General features: G+C 45.1%; 1 protein-coding gene across 2 annotated transcripts in view; it reads right to left on the bottom strand.

Annotated features, from left to right (window-relative positions):
- The window catches only part of MGMT (O-6-methylguanine-DNA methyltransferase), a 138,370-nt gene extending 121,359 nt beyond the window's left edge, over nt 1–17,011 (bottom strand). The window contains exons 1-2 of one of the 2 annotated variants that reach the window (XM_066554794.1): nt 16,955–17,011; nt 8,718–8,761 (exon numbers count right to left, since the gene is read on the bottom strand). In XM_066554794.1, the coding sequence (XP_066410891.1) occupies nt 8,718–8,741 (24 nt within the window). In that variant the 5' untranslated portion in view covers nt 8,742–8,761; nt 16,955–17,011. The remainder of the gene's footprint in view (nt 1–8,717; nt 8,762–16,954) is intronic. The other variant, XM_066554795.1, reaches the window with a different exon arrangement.
- Nucleotides 17,012–18,310: the final 1,299 nt, after the last annotated feature.

Here is an 18,310-nt window from a genome sequence, read left to right as displayed (position 1 = left end):
TTCTGAGAATCGAGGCAAAAATAACATATTCAGCTGGCAAATCGAATGTGTGGCCTCACACATCCTGCAATTGGATTTTTTCAAACCTGCATTAATCAGGGAGATGCCCCAGTTCCTCCAAGAAAGGGGTCTCTTGATCATTTTCAGATTAACCAAGTGTTAATTGAGCTACGTGTGATGGAAATGCAACCAACAGCAGGAAATTGCATTGCAATTCTTCCCCCCATTTCCCTCAGACCACAACATGGTCCCGTTTCCACCATTTCTAGCCAAGCCACTGCTGCACATTTGGAAATGCTGTTTAGTTCTTCACACTTCTGTGGAGCTGAAGAACCCACCCAGGTGCCTCAGGAGGTTTCCCACCCGACCTTTCTCCCATGCTGGGCTAGGAGGGAACCACACACTGCCCCCAAACACTCAAAATCACTGTCAGAGCACCCCAGATTGCACCAATCAGAGGAATTCTAACCCACAAAATCTGAACTTCTGCATGAATTAATGCAATAGAATCACTACCTGCAGGTGATTCCCTTGGAGGTGTTGATACCCACCCCAGCAGAGGTGTGACCAAGCACCACCATGTTCATTTACTTCCCATTCTCCACAAATTTATCCTAAAACCTCCATCACTTCCCATTCTCTACAAATTTATCCTAAAAATTCCATTGAAGTCCTGACATTTGCATCAACAAATGAGCTACAATTCACAAACACCCGCCCTAGAATATCAGGGACTCACCAATAAACAAACACCCAGACATTTGCTGAGTTTGAGGAGGATGATCAATAAATGCCAGGGAAGCTGCTCCTTCCTCCTAATTACAGGAAAAAAACACCAGGCCTGAACTCTTAGAGAGTCCTTCTTTTGAGTATCTCAAACCTGCTTGCTATTGACTCAAGTTTTGAATTAAAATTCAATCAAAGCTTCAAATATTGGATTTAAATTTAAGGGGAATACATCAGAGTTTGGCAATTTGCTTCTTCATTTCAGTCACCCTCTCCTGATGCAGTAAGTTTGCATCCTTCTCCTAACAAAATCCTTATCAAATCCCATCAGGCAAAGCAAAAATCCATCATAAAGCAATGTTTGCAAAATGGTTTAGTATCAAAAAGCCTCTGCCACCAGTGAGGCTGCCCATGCCAGTGGGCCACCCATCCAAGGATTTCACTGAATTACACTTCTCTCCACATCTCCTTAATAGTTTAAAACTTCCTGTATTTGTTTTACTGGGTTCTGCCTGTTTATTTGAAAGGAAACAATCCATTGTATGTAAAGAATATGGGAAAAGATATTAATAGTAAAAGTAATCTATTTCTACACATATAGTGCAGGGTGGAGGGTGATTTTCCAACCTCATGGGCCTTGTTTTATAGGAAAAAGCCATTTTTTAGTGTTTCAAGGCAAAGAAAGATTTAAGGGCTGTGAATAGAAGACAGGATCCATGCAATCAGAACAATCTAAAAATCTACTCCTGTTAATATCTTGATTAATCATCTATATTTTCACCTTACAAAAGCTACTGTTCCAAGAGAACAAAGAGTTTATGTACTACAATAATTTTACAGCAGGGAAGCAAGAAGGAAAGAGTTTGTTGGGATTTTCACAATAAAAGTGAAATACATTGAAAGTTGAAGTGAAATATAGTGAAAGTTTAATATATTAGAATATTAGTATCACTTTGCTATACTAGAATAGAAGTTAGAGAAAATGAGAAACATTTAATTCTCAGTCTTTTTGCTTATTATGAAATGTCTGAATTCTTTCAAGCTAAAATACAAATTTTTCTAAAAGCCGCTTCCTCCTCTTGAAAAAAAAAGAGCCCTAAGATTTCCAACTAAATAGAATGGTGTGAACTCCAAAGAAATATGAAACTGTGGGTGCCCCACGATCCCTGGCAGTGGTCAAAGTCAGGTTGGATATCAAGGTTGGAGCAGCCTGGGACAGGGGAAGGTGTCCCTGCCATGGCAGGGGTGGAATTCCATGAGTTTTAAGGTCTTTTTCCAACCCCAACCATTCTGGAATTCTGTGATAAGGATGTTCTGGTCCAAATACACCCTTGAGGGTTTGACACCTTAATCTAGACAGTTGAAAATGTGAGAAAGTTGTCCTGAAAGCCGGGAAGCTCCTTGTCCAAAACACAAGGGATGGCTGCTGCCCTCTGCAACCCACAGGGAGCTCTGACCAACACCCCTCATTATTTAATGGAAAAATAGTTTGTGAACCAGGTAATGCCCAATTCCAGTATCACTCCACTCACACTTCACTCACAGCATCCTCCAAAAATATGGAAAACTGTCAGTCCAAAGAAAGCCAAGTGCCTCACAGGTTTTAAATTAAGGCAAAAACTAATTTTTGAGGAAAAGAAGATGTTACCTAAACCCAAGAATAAAGTCTTGAAACAAAACAATCCTCTCGGTACCTAATCTGATGTAATTCTGTCAATACAACCTGCTAAAAAAACCCAACAACTTTTAAAATTACCTTTAATGTTCTAAAATACAAGTCATTTATATCCTGCAGCAGGTGCCTGTGGACTGAACAACCCTGACCTGGACACAAGGCACCTCTTCCCCCTCCGCAATCCCAGTCTCTGCTGGGTGTACTTCTCCTTCCTGCAGCATCCAAAACAAACTTTCAGCTTTCCAGCAAAAAGCACTGGAGATCCAGGTCCATGGAATTCTCTCCTGGCTACAGGAACAATAAACACCTCCCCAGCTGAGCCTCTCAAACAAGAGCTGCACTGAAACCCTGCAGTGCTCTCCTGGTGTCTCACTGCTTCTCTGAGTAAATCTAACCCTGGTTAAGCCAAACCTGTAACTTCAGAGGGTATGAAAACAAAACCTCCTCATTTCCTGGCGCGGGGAGGTTTGGAAAGGAAATGTCAGACAGACTGGAAGCAAATCCAGGGTTAGTTTGGGGTGATGCAATTTCTTTACCTTCTGAAGAACTAATCCCATAAAAATGTGAAGGTACAGAATCAAACTGCATATTCTGAACATATACAAATATACACTGGCATAAACACTCAAAATCAGTGCTCCTCTTTTCTTATCCAAAGGCCCACTTCACACAAGCCCCCAAAAACCAGGGGGATACGTGCTCACATGAAGCAACATTTGCTTTCCACGGCATTTCAAAAGTCTTCGAGGAGAGCAAACACGTAATTCTTTATTAAACAATCAAAGACAACAAAAGCAAGTTCCTGTTGTCCCATCGCATTATCCTACTAATCCTCTTTGGATGGCACCCAGAAGCCCCCGAAATGCCAAGCTGGGAAGTGCCTTTCCAAGCAGTGGTTGCCTCTGGCTCTTTGGCTGCGCCTTCAGTCGCTGCTTTGGCAGACGGGAGCAACGAGCAATTCCCAGCACTCAGGGCTGGCCCTGACTGCTTGGTTTTACTGGAAGGGCACTGCAATTGCAATAAACCCATTGCAACTCCCCTGGAAGGGGCAGGTGGGTTACAGCTCCTGCGCTCCACACTCAACAAGTGCAGTTTTCAACTCCATCTGCTGCTCACGCCAAGCTTGGACTGGAGCTGGTACTTGAACAGCAGACCCCAGCAGGCTGCTCAAACAGGAATTCTGCTGTATTGTTTCCTCCAGAACCTCTCCAAAAACAAGTAAACACATCCTGCATCTTTCTCCAGCTATTACTTATACAGGAAACTTAAATGGGCTGCAGGCACAGCGGCCACGTGGCACTCAAAGCATAGATACCATAATAAAGCACATATACATCAATCAGGATACTGATATCGTGTGATATCAATGGCACAAAGCAAAGAATAACATTTGATGATCTCTGAGGTGTTTTCCCACCCAAACAATTCACTGCTTCTAATTACACACAGTACAGAAGTAGAATGACATTAAGTGTGGTGTTAATTTGGTTTAAAAGTTCCCGATCATGGTGGGAACACGGAGTTATTCAGGGCATCTCATCAAACTGGGCGCTGCCAAGAGATTTTATAATTAATTAAACTGTGTAAGAAATGGAGCCCCAAGGGGAGGGAAAGTGGACAGGATAGTGCCAGATATTCCTGGAATCATCAGATTATGGCAACAAGTGTGTGCACCGAGTTAGTACCTGCAAATCCCACCAGGAACCAGCCCAAAAGCCACGAACCCTGGTGTCACTTCCAAGGGGAAGGGAAGCACATTGTCCCTCTTATCCTTCCAAGGACCTACAAAAGGGATTGAGTCCTCCAGCTCCTCATTTTTGAAGCTGGAAATCTTATGGCAGAAGATTCAGTTAGAAGCATTACAAAGCAATGCTATGTTTTGTTGAGTTGTTCAATATTTCAACATCCTCGGAGAGAATAAAACACTGATTTTTTATAATTGTAATATATATATATTTAAAAATAATTAGGGAATTTGTTTCCAAACGATAAATAAATAAATGTACTAAAGAATCAAAAATCAAGAATCTTGTCTCTTAACAATTAGAGGGTCCCCCCAAAAAACCTATTTTGTTGTTACTGGGTTGAGTTTCAACAAGTCCCTTTCAACTCAGGATATTTCATGACTCCATGAAATCTCATGCAAAGGAAAAGTCATGGTGCAGTAATCCTAATTTTCCAGATGTGTCTAAGGTATTGGCTACATATCTAGTTATCTATATACAAGTACAATTCCCTCTGTGCTGTGCCCAGCTCTGGCCCCTTAGGACAAGAAGGGCATGGAGGTGCTGGAGCACGGCCAGGGCAGGGAATGGAGCTGGGAAGGGGCTGAAGAACTCCTGAGGGAGCTGGGAAAGGGCTGCAGAATCCCTGAGGGAGCCGGGCAGGGGCTGCAGAATCCCTGAGGGAGCCGGGCAGGGGCTGCAGAATCCCTGAGGGGGCTGGGCAGGGGCTGCAGAATCCCTGAGGAGCTGGGCAGGGGCTGCAGAATCCCTGAGGGAGCCGGGCAGGGGCTGCAGAATCCCTGAGGGAGCTGGGCAGGGGCTGCAGAATCCCTGAGGGAGCTGGGCAGGGGCTGGAGAATCCCTGAGGGAGCTGGGCAGGGGCTGCAGAATCCCTGAAGAGCCGGGAAGGGGCTGCAGAATCCCTGAGGAGCCGGGCAGGGGCTGCAGAATCCCTGAGGAGCTGGGCAGGGGCTGCAGAATCCCTGAGGGAGCCGGGCAGGGCCTGGAGAATCCCTGAGGGAGCCGGGAAGGGGCTGCAGAATCCCTGAGGGAGCTGGGCAGGGGCTGCAGAATCCCTGAGGAGCCGGGCAGGGGCTGCAGAATCCCTGAGGGAGCTGGGCAGGGGCTGCAGAATCCCTGAGGGAGCCGGGCAGGGGCTGCAGAATCCCTGAGGGAACCGGGCAGGGGCTGCAGAATCCCTGAGGGAACCGGGCAGGGGCTGCAGAATCCCTGAGGGAGCCGGGCAGGGGCTGCAGAATCCCTGAGGAGCCGGGCAGGGGCTGCAGAATCCCTGAGGAGCCGGGCAGGGGCTGCAGAATCCCTGAGGAGCCGGGCAGGGGCTGCAGAATCCCTGAGGGAGCTGGGCAGGGGCTCAGCCTGGAGCAAAGGAGGCTCAGGGGCCCTTGTGGCTCTGCACAGCTCCTGCCAGGAGGGCACAGCCGGGGGGGGTCGGGCTCTGCTCCAGGGCACAGGGACAGGAGCAGAGGGAACGGCCTCAGGCTGGGCCAGGGCAGCTCAGGGTGGGCACAGCAGGAATTTCCCCATGGAAAGGGGGCTCAGGAAGTGCCCAGGGAGGGTTGCAGTGCCCATCCCTGCAGGTGGCACCTGGGGGTGGCACTCAGAGCTGGGGACAGGGTGGGGATGGGCACAGCTGGGACTCCATGGGCTGGGAGGGCTTTTCCAGCCTCAGGGATTCTGGGATTTGAGGATCTACTCCTTGAAAACCATGGAGGGGCTTGCTGTAAGAGTGAGTTCACACTTTTCTGTAAGAGGAACACGGAAATACAAAATTCACTGCCCAAATCAGCACCTGACACAGTGAGCCTGGAGTGCTCGGCTCTTACAGGCTCAGCCTGATGTAAATACATGGCAACTACTCCAATACAAGGAAAACAGATGAAATTTTAATCAAATGAGCCTTGTATCAGGTTCAGGGGAACTGAAAATGGGCTAAAAAATGAAAAAAAAAAAAAAGAGCAGAAGAATGACTTTAATATTGGGTAACATTTCAAGTTTTTATCACGTATATCCACAAAATTCCTGATCTGCTCCTGCTTGTCTTCTCTGCAGAGCTGGAGTCAGGACCAGCTAAATAAAAGATAATGCAACTAGGCATAACACAATAAAAGATATTACCTTCCCAATGCATTATTGCTGCCAATTATAAGAATCACTTCAACTTAATTTCAAAGGCACAATCACCCTCAACTGTAACAGTCTCTTTTTTAAATTTCAAACAGTATTACATTAAGGCAATAACTCACCTTCCAGCTATAATATCAGTCTCCCTTATTGCAAAAATACATTTCATAAATACTTCTCATCGACAAGTCAAGCTAATTCAGGTTAATTTTATTGTATTTTGGTGCTATCTCACATTTGTGTGCAATTACCTTTATCATTTTATTGCCATGCCAGAAAGTAATCAGAACAATTATTTGAAAAAGGAGGGGTATAAATTCTAAATCACACTTGCTGGCATTTTTGATAAAATAGCAGCTTTATCTCAGGAAGTGGCAGGGACATGGGATAAATCATGCATCAGTCAAGTGTAGCTGACCCCCAAGTGCATTGCACAATATCAGGAGTGCTTCAAAAGAAACTTTCCTATATAATCCATCATTCTTTATAATACCAAAATAGCTCTACCTGAAGAGTAGGAGCTGGAGAATAGTAACAAAATAAATCTAAGCAATATGAACAAAACCATTAATAGTGCTCCTTAAGCTGAAGGAGAGTCAGGAATCCGAGCTGTGTGTGAGGAAAGAATTTTGCTGAAATTTTTGAAGTGAGCAGAGCAGCAAAATGCGTATTAGGGATTCACTAAAAACACAAAATACAGGAAAATAAATACAGACAGATGAGGTATTGCAAAGATCTGTATAAAAATACAAGAGTATAGTCTTGGCACACAGACATCTGGATTTTCCTACACTTGTCCATCCCTGCTCGAGTCAGGACAAGGGTTTCACTATTAACAGAGCAAAGCATCAGGGTTAGTACAAGAATCCATTTACTAACTTCAAATTTAACTGCCAGGAATTCAGCGAGGAGCAGAATGACATTTAGAGTTTTCTAATGAAATACAGAAACTGCCACATTGTCAGAAGAACCACAAGCCCCCACCCAAATTCCTAAACATGGATATATCCTGAGGTTTGGTCACCCAGAGCCCAGCCACCTTCCAGCCCAACCCAAACTCAAAACTCATCTCTGGTCACTGCAACAGAGTCAGGGATGGAGTGGGAGGCACAGGCAGTGATTATGGAAAATTCCCACGTCTGCCTGCTTCCCCAAAGCATTTTTCAGCAGCCTCCTTAAAAACTGTTCAGCACATTGCACGGGTGATAATTGATTCCTGCAAATCCATGGCCAGGCACACGCTGGGTGTCACCCCAATGTGGGGCTGTGCAAACTGATCACACACTGAAAACAGCCCGAAAATCACCAATTACATCAGGACATCAATATTTAATATGCATCCAGAGCACAGGGAAGTGTCTGCACAGTCCCCACAGCAGAGCTGGAGTGTTTTACCTCAAACCTTCTGTCTTCCCACATATCAAAAGGGGAAAACTCCCCGAACAGCTCAAGCTGCACCTTTCAACTCCACGTGAGAGAGGGGGAAATGAAAAGGTTAGATAATAAATTATTAGTTTCGTGTCACTTGCCAGCTATATCACACCTAGCCTGCAATGAGAGGGAGCCAGGGATTCTCCCTCCCTCTGCTAAAAGGTGTTTGCAACTGGAAGATGCATAAATGTGACTAAAGAGATGATGGTTCAAAAGAAAAAAGTGAAGCAATAATTTATTTACCTGGATTTCTTCCTTAACCATTCTGTTTTAAAAAACAAAACCAATTTGCTCTTGTAGAAAAGAGGTAAACAACACAAACCAGCAAAATGCTCCCTCATAAGCCACATGACATTATGTAAAGCAGATTAAAACCACAAGAGATGCCACTATTCAGACACTTAGAGCAGTGACAGAAGTTGCCAACAGGAATAGTTAGAAATGCAGGTGTGATTGTACCAGAAGTGTTTTCCTAGAGGAACACCACTAATGTTACAAAAATAGGTATTCCACACAACAAAAAAAGAGTATTTGTGTCTTCAAAGTTCATTTCAACTATTTCAGGGAGACAGCTATAGACTAACAATGTGTTGATGCCCTTCTCTCAGCAGAGTAAATTGCCTGAATATTTGGATAAACATCCATGTTTCTTATTTTGCTACAATGTCACTGACCTACACTTACATCACTGAAGCATCAAGCCTCAAAATTAAGCCTGTTTTCCAGGGAGGTGTTTATTATTAGGGAATGGAAACAGCAACAAAACGGAGAGAGCAGCTCTGTCCTGTTATTTATGCTCTGTGGCAGATGGATACGTGCTGGGGAAAGGTCCACTGATGCCTGTTACCAACCATGACAGAGCTACAGAGATTTACAATGCAGCATCAATCTTGTCAACTGGATTCCTAATCCTGACTGCTGGGCGCTGGGGAAAAAACAAACTATGTTACGTGAACTCTTTTGTAATGCTGGACTTCCAGTGGCCACCTCCCTGCAAAGGCACTGCACTGGAAACTTACTTTGGGAACCATCCTTGATGCCATCCTGGAGGAAAAGGCTCCACCTGCAAGGAAAAAAAAAAATAAAATAATTCCCAGTTAGATTGTTAAATCTGAATTCCACAGGGAGAACTCAATATCCAGAATATCCACCTCTGCATCAGTTTTTAAACGAGCTCCAAGTTTCAGTACACAGAATTTCCAGAGGGACTTTGGTTTTTTTCACAAACAACATGGAATTTTAATGTTAAGTCACCCACTCATCATGAGTCAAACAAAAAAAAAAATCAACAGATGGCACATTGAAGAGTTCTTCCACAACAAGCACTGCACAACTCTGATATCTGGAATAAGAATGCCTCCAAAGATAAAAGTATTAATTGAATAATTTTTTACAGGCTGTCATGTACTTCTAAGTGACTGAGTAAAATGAAGAGCCTGTTGTGATTTAGGAAATGCCACATTTTAAGGCATGAAAGTGATTTTAAAACAAGTGATTGTGATATAGTCTGGGTTTAAAAGCACAGATTTCATGCCACTGAGTACCTAAAACATTTTAACTTCAATTATTATAATTCTAGCCTTTAACATTATTTATATAATTAAAAACCACAACTGGTTCCCTTTTGCTCTCCCCTTGGAAATAAAGTATATTTCCTATTCCTTTGGCATTTAGCTCCCCCCTCTATGTTCTTCTTTAGTGCCATTCTGCTAATATCACTCTGTCTTTGAAAGATGTGGTACAAACACTGTATTTTTTAAAACCAAGGAGATTATGTGCCAAAGCTCAGCCTCCCAATCCTGACTCACAGCCAGCCTCGATGGGAACTGCTCCATTGAAATCAGGGAATCACCACTCCATGGGCAGGGATAACTGTATCCACTTCAGGAATGATAAATCTCTTAAAAATGAAATTATATGAACATCCCAGGCTTTCCAAAACCTCTCCTTGAAGTCCAAGGCACTGACAGAATACGTGGCCACTTCCCAGCCACTTAAAACCAAACAGCAACGTTTAATCCTAATATTGCATCTTACTTAAGTGTTTAAATTTAAGATGAATAATTAGTATTTTAACTATATAACAAGGCAGGCATTGCAAAGAGAACTCGCTGCATTTTTAAATGCAGGTCAGGCAGATGAGCAATCTAATAGAACTACTTAAAATATCTGTGATAGAGCTAAAAATAAAATAGCAATTTACTTCTATCATCAGTTCAGAGCTGGGTATTTCAAAGCACCCAGCAACACTCAGGTTTTTTAGATCTTCCCGAAGGGAAAAGCTGAAATCTTTGCCTCAACAGATTTATCCAGAAGCTCATTTCAAACCCTGGTTGAGCTCCATCTGCTCACCCAACAAGGCTTTCCTTGGGTGACCAGAGCTTGGGTAAAACCAGTCATCTCCAAACCATGGAGGTTGGAAGATTTCTGAAAGCCAGACTGGGGGAAACCATACAGAATAAACCCTTGAAAAGTCCAAACCATCCATCCAAAATGGACCTCAGCCTTCCAAAGGCTGTCTTGATGGAGGAGGTCAGTACTTCACGTGGAGCTGAAGGGCTCTCCTGAGGGTGGCTTTGAAGGCAAGAAGCCAAAACCTCTTTGGAGCAACACAAATTGATCAGATTCAGTGACACCACCAAAAGCCAAAACCTCTTTGGAGAACACACATTAATCAATTCAGTGACACCACCAAAACCTCTTTGGAGCAGCACACATTGATCAGATTCAGTGATACCACCAAAACCTCTTTGGAGCAACACAAATTGATCAGATTCAGTGACACCACTAAAAGCCAAAACCTCTTTGGAGCAGCACACATTGATCAGATTCAGTGATACCACCAAAACCTCTTTGGAGCAACACACATTGATCAATTCAGTGACACCACTTCCATGGAGTGGAAACTGAGACACCAGAACCAAACCTCGAAAAACTGAAACCTTCATGCCGGCAATGGCTACACCAAAAATGGAACATTCCCTCCTGCATTTGCAGAGTGGATAAACTGCAGGGATTGACCAGCAGCACGGGAAAAATAAATGACAATCCTCACTAGATCAGAGCTGCCAACAAGGACCAGTGATATCCATCTCCATCCCTCCTGCCTCAGCTTCCCCTGGCCATTCCAGCAAGATGCTCCCAAGCTGCCCACAAGCTCTGCTGCCACCCAGGAGCCGTGCTGAGGGAGCAGGATGCTCCCAGGACACCTGGAGATACACAAACACCTGCAGGTACTCAACGGTCCAGGAAGCAAACACATCACAGTGAGCATCCCAAACCTCTGGATGCGTCAACAGGCCAAAAAGGTGAAGAAAAGTCAGAGGTGACATCAAAAACAGCTCCCTGAAGGGCAGGAAATTCTTCAGCCGTGTGTTGCTGATGATCTAGAACAGAAGTCCTTGAGCTTTGAGATACTTCCCTGCTTTTTTTTCCCCCAGGACTGCAGCCTGACGAGTACATGTGATGGCAGTAAGAACTTGTATTAATAAAAAGTATTTTTTCTCAGTTCATCAACTTTTAAACACTAAAGAAAGATTCTCCTTGAAGGATAAGTCCTCGGGACCCTCAACAGAACACTCTGGTTCAGCAGTAAAATTAAAAACCAGCCATTACACCGACTATACGAACAAAATTCCGTATGAAAACATTTAAAGTACATTAGATTTTTGGTCAAGATGAAAGCCTGAGAAAGAAAAAAAAAATCCAGCAATCTATTCTAATTGGGTTCCCATGGTAACTGTACAATTGGGTTTTTCAGTATAACATCCCAAAGGCCCAATGCACACTTGTAAAATATACTTCAAACAGCCGGAATTGTTTTTACATTACAGCACTCCCAGGAAGATCAATTACTATACATCCCCACCCTAACTATTAGTGGCAGGAGATGTTAACACTATTGGCCATATTAACATAAGTCATGTAAAAAACCCCACATATCACCATCATTATATAAAACTAATTACACACTTCAGATTCATCAAACACGTTCCGAGTAATAAACCAATACCAGTCTTGTCACCAGATCATGTTTACTGAATGCAAGAAATCAACCCCAAATATATGCCAAAGCATTTTTGCTTCTCATATTGATCCCAAGGATAAACAGAATCAATCATTAATAATTACATTATAAGATGACCCAGAGGGTTAATCATATTCTTAGAAAGTCTCGCTGAGGAATCAAATATAATGGCACAAAAAGGCAACTGAAATGCATTTAAATCCAGGGCCAGCTGCATTAACAATAATATAAAATAAAGTACATTAAACTGGTGCAATCAGTGAAAATAGTATTATTGGTATGTTAAGAAAAAAATAAAACAAAACAAGCATTTTTTACTTCCCTGTGAGGGTGGGCAGGCCCTGGCACAGGGTGCCCAGCCTGGATCCCTGGCAGTGCCCAAGGCCAGGCTGGACACTGGGGCTGGGAGCACCTGGGACACTGGAACTATCTGTTCCTGGGTGTGGGAACTGATGTTCTTTAAGGTCCCTTCCAACCCAAACCATTCAGGGATTTCATAATTTATTTTAAAAGTTTGTTCCAGCTGAAGCACTTTGCCTTGCTGAACCCCAATTTTACCTTCCTAAAGCACAACCCTGGCCACAGAGCCAGATCTTACTTCCATCCCACTGCCTAAACCTCCAAGTTAAAAGGGAATTATGATCCAGGCCCACTAAGCTGGATTCAAATCCAATTAATTCCTCTATATTTCAGGAAAAAAGCAAAAAAAAAAAAAACAAAACCAAAACAAAAACCCCCAAACCAACTGTGGCCAGCTTGAGTAAACCCCATCAACCATAAATCTTCGTATTTTATGGAGTCAGCCAAGAACCAGAGGTATTTCTGGTGTCAACAGGAGACTGTGCAAGGGATTTCCCTTTTCCCACACCCTTCCCACTGCACCTCTGCCCACCCTTAAATCCAGCAGGGCCCAGTGCAGGGAATGTGAATTGTGGGAATTGTTTCTGCAGGACATGGGTGACAGCAGAATTGTCCTGTCCCCACCACCAGCCCAGGCTGCCAAAGCAGGCTCGTGCTGCCCGTGTACTGCCACATGCTGAACACTCATCTGCTGGTTTTATGATGTGAAACAGAAAAATTAATCTTTTAACAGGGCCTTAAGTATACTTTAGGTGTTTATTAAAAAGTGTAACTAATTAACAGACCTTCTGCACACTTGAATGTACAAACAAGCTGAGATAAGAGCATTGTTTGCCTTGTGCTGACTGATCTAAAGCACTCAGATAATTTCAGTATTCCTGATGATGATTATGCAGCAGCAGCACCGACAAGACAGCACTAATTCTTGCTATCTGCTAATGCAGGGTTACCTGGAGGGACCTAAATCTGCACGTGGAGCACAGAGATGGCAGCATTCACACAACAAAACACTCTTGACTCCACTGGGCTCTGCTAATATATATATATATTAAAATACTGATTGCCTTGGTCTGCACAAAAAGGTGGCATTTGTATAAAAGTTAAAAGCTAAAATGCATCCATCAGGTCAAAACTCAAATTATTATTTACCCCCTGCTGCCAAGCTGCTCAAGACTCCAGGCCATTGATCAGTGCTGCTATTTTAATATTTAACTCCTATTTCACTCAAAAAGCAGAGAAGTCAGAACCTTTGTTTTAATGAACTCCCCTCTTCTTCTTTGCAATTAAAGGTGATTTGCTCAGGTATGGTTAATAACCTTCAGACTCTCTGCTGCATGAGGGAGAATTTCAGCTGTCCAAATTTTACAAGTGACTTGAAAAGATATCTGAAACTATCTGTATCATTTCATTTGGCCCAGAATAACCTGATACTCCTGACAGCCACCAGGACATGGTAATTTAGGTGTGCAGATATAAAATAGTAAATAAGGAAACAATTTGAAAAAGGATTAGCAAGAAGCATCAAAATTGTAACATATTCCAAATAACTTTTGCAATTACTCAACTTCATTAAAATCCAAACCCACACAAGCTTTATTGGCATTCAATACATTTTAAGCAGTTGCCTGGACCAAAAGCAGCTCAGTTTTAAAACTGCATTTTGCATTTATGAAGAATACTTCAGCACAGGTTTGGTTTTATAGTTTGGTTGCTCCTCCAGCTGTATGTTAAACTTCATGCTGGCCCAAGCACACCTGTGCTGGATGATATGTCAGAAATGCTAAATTCAACAGGGGTTTTTTCTTCCATTAGGAAGATTTTACCCATTATACCTTCAGATAAATCAGCACAATTACTGGTCAGTAACATTCCCAGCTAGCAGCAGAGGGAGGGAATTCAGGTCTGGAATTCTGCTGTAATGACACTGAGCCTTTCACTTTTTAATTACAGCATTAATGAAGTTAAAGCTCCCAAGCCTACCCCAAGCATGTTCTGCAACCTGTCACTACCTAAAAGATTCCAAACCTCCCAAAATTAAAACTTCACCCTCCATATTCCCATCAGTTACATTCTCCTCACCAGTCCAGTTATCTTATGAACACTGGGTGAACGAGAGAATTGCACAATCCGTCAATAAAATAAACGTATTTTCAACTCCTGTCCAGATGACTCAAGTTGTCAGTAAAAACTGCCACCAGCGCTGTGCTTGCAGAAAAATGTCCATAAATGCATTATTGCGACTGGCAGATCGATGTCCATAATAAAAACAAATAGAGTTAACAAGTGCTGGCTCCTCGAGTTATGCCACGGCTGGGATGTGGATCCAGCCTCCCTGACAACTGCTGGGAATGGGCAGTGCCAGCTCCACAGGCAGGGAGCACCGTGCTGCAGGAAATGTCAGAGGGACCTGCAGTGCCTGCAGGATGGATTTAGGAGCTCCATGTGCTCAGAATGTGACACGGGAACAGAGCTCCTGCTCAAATTGCTGAACCCCTGCTCCATCATCATACTGGGAAGGAATTGTTCCCTGGCACAGGCGCCCAGAGAAGCTGTGGCTGCCCCTGGATCCCTGGCAGTGCCCAAGGCCAGGCTGGACACTGGGGCTGGGAGCCCCTGGGACAGTGGGAGGTGTCCCTGCCATGGCAGAGGTGGAATGGATGGGATTTAAGGTCCCTTCCCACCCAAACCAGGCTGGAATTCTGAGATGGGATTTAAGGTCCCTGGGTGGCACTGGATGGGCTTTAAGGTCACTTCCCACCCAAACCATTCTCTGATATTTTTCTGTGAACTATGAAATAACAACTGACCAGCAGAAAGGTTTTTCCTTTCAGAAATTAAGTGTAATTTAGGTCAGCTGTGTCCCAGGCAGAACAGCTGAGTGGGCTGGAGGCTGCTGTCTAATTTTGACATCCCAACATAGCTGGACCCGCAGTTTGTTCCCATGAAGCTCTTCCAACACCTGAACAACCACCCTGCAGCCCCACAGGTGAGGCTGACACCTGGTAAGGAAATTACACACTGCCAGAGCAGCCAGCACCCTGAGGGTTAATTCACAAGCATCAGCTGCTCTCAGTCCTCCAAGACCCTTACTGTATAAGAAAAAAAAGCCCACTACAAAACCTGCCATCCATGTCTTTGACATGTCCTCCTTTGGATTTTTGGCACTACTGCTCCTTCTGGGTGTTTCCCCTGTCCACAGTGAGTTTAACCAGAGCTGCTCAGGTGCAGCTTTTCCACCTCACCCACACTTCCCATAACAAACATCCTGCTTTTCCTGCACAAGTCCTTAACTCAGCCATTCAGGGCAACCCCAGGAGCCCTCCCAAGGGGCAGCAGCTTCTCCTCAAGGCCCTGATCCCCTCAGTGATGCCATGAGCTGATCCTCTGCATAGGTGAAGCATTAAACAGTGGTGACAAGGTAATTACTGAGTTATCAAGAGGTAAAGCAGCCACAGTAACACAAGTTAGTCTCTAACTACAACAGTCTCCTATAGAGCTTCTGCTCTCTTGATGCAATAATTGGTGTAATGAACACAGGCCAGAATGCAGATAGGAATTGCTAAAGCCACCTCACAAGCTCACACTGCCACAAGCTCACATCTTTTTCCTGCTGAAACCTGAAGATTTTGGTGGAACCATCCGTATTCAGAACATTTCTGTTTGAAAACCAAGCAAAAGAACCTTTTACTACAAAAAGATCATGTCATAGACTGACAACATTCACAAGAAAATTATGTTTTTAGACATTAAAGGGGTGGGTTTTGCCCCAGAAAGAATAAGCCCACATCCCCAACTTTAGTTGCCAGTGCATAAGGGAGACATGCAGTGCTTGGAGGCCAAAACCTTCAGCAGGTTTACAAGGGACCTCTGTCATCCCAACAGACTCCTCCAGATGATGAGCCTTGTGCAGGGAGAGCACAAGCCTGGACACAAAAGGCAGCTGAGAAATGACTGTCACAGCACCTGTGTAATACCCCACTCCATAAAACTGAGATTTTTCAAAGTGCAACACTGCAGAGACTGCACCTCACCATTCAATAAGAGCTCCACTCCACAAAAATAAGATACACATCACCACAAATATGGTTTATTTGGGAGGGGCAAATAAATCAGATAGTTCTTTACATTTACCGTGCTTTAAAAGCTGCATACAGTCACATTATTGTAATTACTTTAGAACACCTGCAGAGGTTGGCTTTTATATCAATGCTGAAGGGATATTTTTAGTCTAACATTAATTTCTTATTATTAGAGTGGGTCTAACTCTTCTTCTTATTATTTCTTATATTAGAGAGGGTCAGGCTGGGAGGGACCATAGCAGCTCACACGGTCCCATCAGCGCATCCCCGAGCACATGGCACAGCACGGCGCTCAGACACTTCTGGAACATTCCCAGCGAGGGAAACTCTAAAAGCACCCTGGGCAGGCTTTTGGGCCATTATTTAGGTGCAGTTTACCCTCTCGGAGCCCATCCAGCAGCACTGCCGCCCGCCCACCCCATCCCCACCGCGCCTGGGGCACAGGACGCGCCCGGGGATGCTCCGGGGAGGGAACCGGCCCTTCCCGGAGCGATTATTTTGGGAGATTCACGGAAACCCGCCATGACCCCGAGCTGCTGCCATCCATCCCCCTTCCCCAGCAGTGTTCCAAGGACAACCAGCAGGTTTTCGGAGGCCGGGCTCCCCCGCAGCCCCAGCCCCGGCGGGTTTGCGCTGCGCCGGCTCTGCGGGCTCCGGGGGCCGAGCATCCCCCGCTCACCCCGCCCGCCTGCCTGCCCACCCTGCGGGCCGGCCCCTGCCTCTCCCTGTCAGTCCTGGAGCTCTGGGGCTGTCCCTGGTGTCCCCGGCAGCCGCAGAGCTCCCCGCGCACCTGCCCGCACCCGGAGATGGCCGCGGCCGCTCCGCACAGGCCGCGCTGCCGGGGCGGGGCCGGGGCCGCCCGGAAGCCGCAGCCGGGCGGGGGAAGGGGAAGAGGCAGAGCCGGGGAGTTCCAGGTGGCTCCGGGAGGGAGCCGGGAGGGAGCCGGGAGGAGCCTGGGCCCTGCTCCCCGCGGCTGGGGCCTTGGCCGGGCGGGAGCGCTGCGGCCGGTGCGGCCCGGCTGGGGCTGCGGGCCGGGCCGGGCCGCACGCGTGGGAAGAACTCGGAGTTCTGTAAAAATCCACCCAAAACAGCGATCTGTGCGCGCTGACACGGCTGGGGGGGCCTCATCTGGAGAAGAAAAGGCTCCAGGGAGGGCTCAGAGCCCCTTGCAGGGCTTAAAGGGCTCCACGGGATGCTCCGGGGAGAGCATCTCGGAGAGCTGGGCTTGGGATAAGGAATGGAGGCACAGGACACAGGGAATGGCTTTACACTGAAAGTGGGTGTATTTAGATGGGAAGTTGGGGAAGAAATTATTCCATGTGAAGATGCTGAGGCCCTGGCCCTGGATCCCTGGCAGTGCCCAAGGCCAGGTTGGACATTGGGGCTGGGAGCACCTGGGACAGGGGAAGGTGTCCCTGCCATGGCAGCGGTGGGAATGGGTGGGATTTAAGATCTTTTCCAACCCAAATCAGACTGAAATTCTGGGATTTGCAAAGTTACGGGTGAGGTGGGGACAGAGAGTTAACAGCCGAGTTTAGGAGAAGCATTTGATAAATACAATTCCTAAAAGGAGACGTGGAGGAGATAAAAAGTGGAATGCCAGAAGAAAGTGAACTTGCAGCGAGGTTTATTTGAAGTAATAAAACTCAAAAATACAAGATGCAAAATGCCAGTAGAGTTTGCCCAAGAAACCACTAATTTTCAAGCTGGAGAATCAGAGTCTGAATCTGAGTTACGTCAGCAAGAATTTTATGATTTTCTCTATATGATTCAGAAACTGTCACAAAATGAAGGAATCCACTTGGGAAGGATCAGAACAATTTTTTCATAGGGAAAATTTGTAAATGAAAACAGAACTAGCAACATTGAGGTAGTGCCTGTGTGTTAAATCTGATTCAAAAAGAAATAGAAAATAAATGTAAAATATGGTCCAAAGTGCAGAAGTTTCCCCAATACAATTGAAAGTAGTTGTACTGGAGCAACTGGCATTTACTGATGAGAAAATGAAGCTTTTCCCTATTTCTAATGAAGCTTGGATTAATGGTCAATTAAAAGGTGCTGCTACTGCATGTCCATACAAAGGCAGTGGCTTATGGGAGGTTGATCCTCTCTCTAAATAAAAAAATCAATCTCTGTACTGGATGGG

Source organism: Molothrus aeneus, chromosome 8, assembly GCF_037042795.1.
Source record: "Molothrus aeneus isolate 106 chromosome 8, BPBGC_Maene_1.0, whole genome shotgun sequence".
NCBI classification, from domain to species: domain Eukaryota; kingdom Metazoa; phylum Chordata; class Aves; order Passeriformes; family Icteridae; genus Molothrus; species Molothrus aeneus.
Note: the sequence above shows the minus strand (reverse complement) of the source record. Positions and strands in the feature narration are given on the sequence as shown.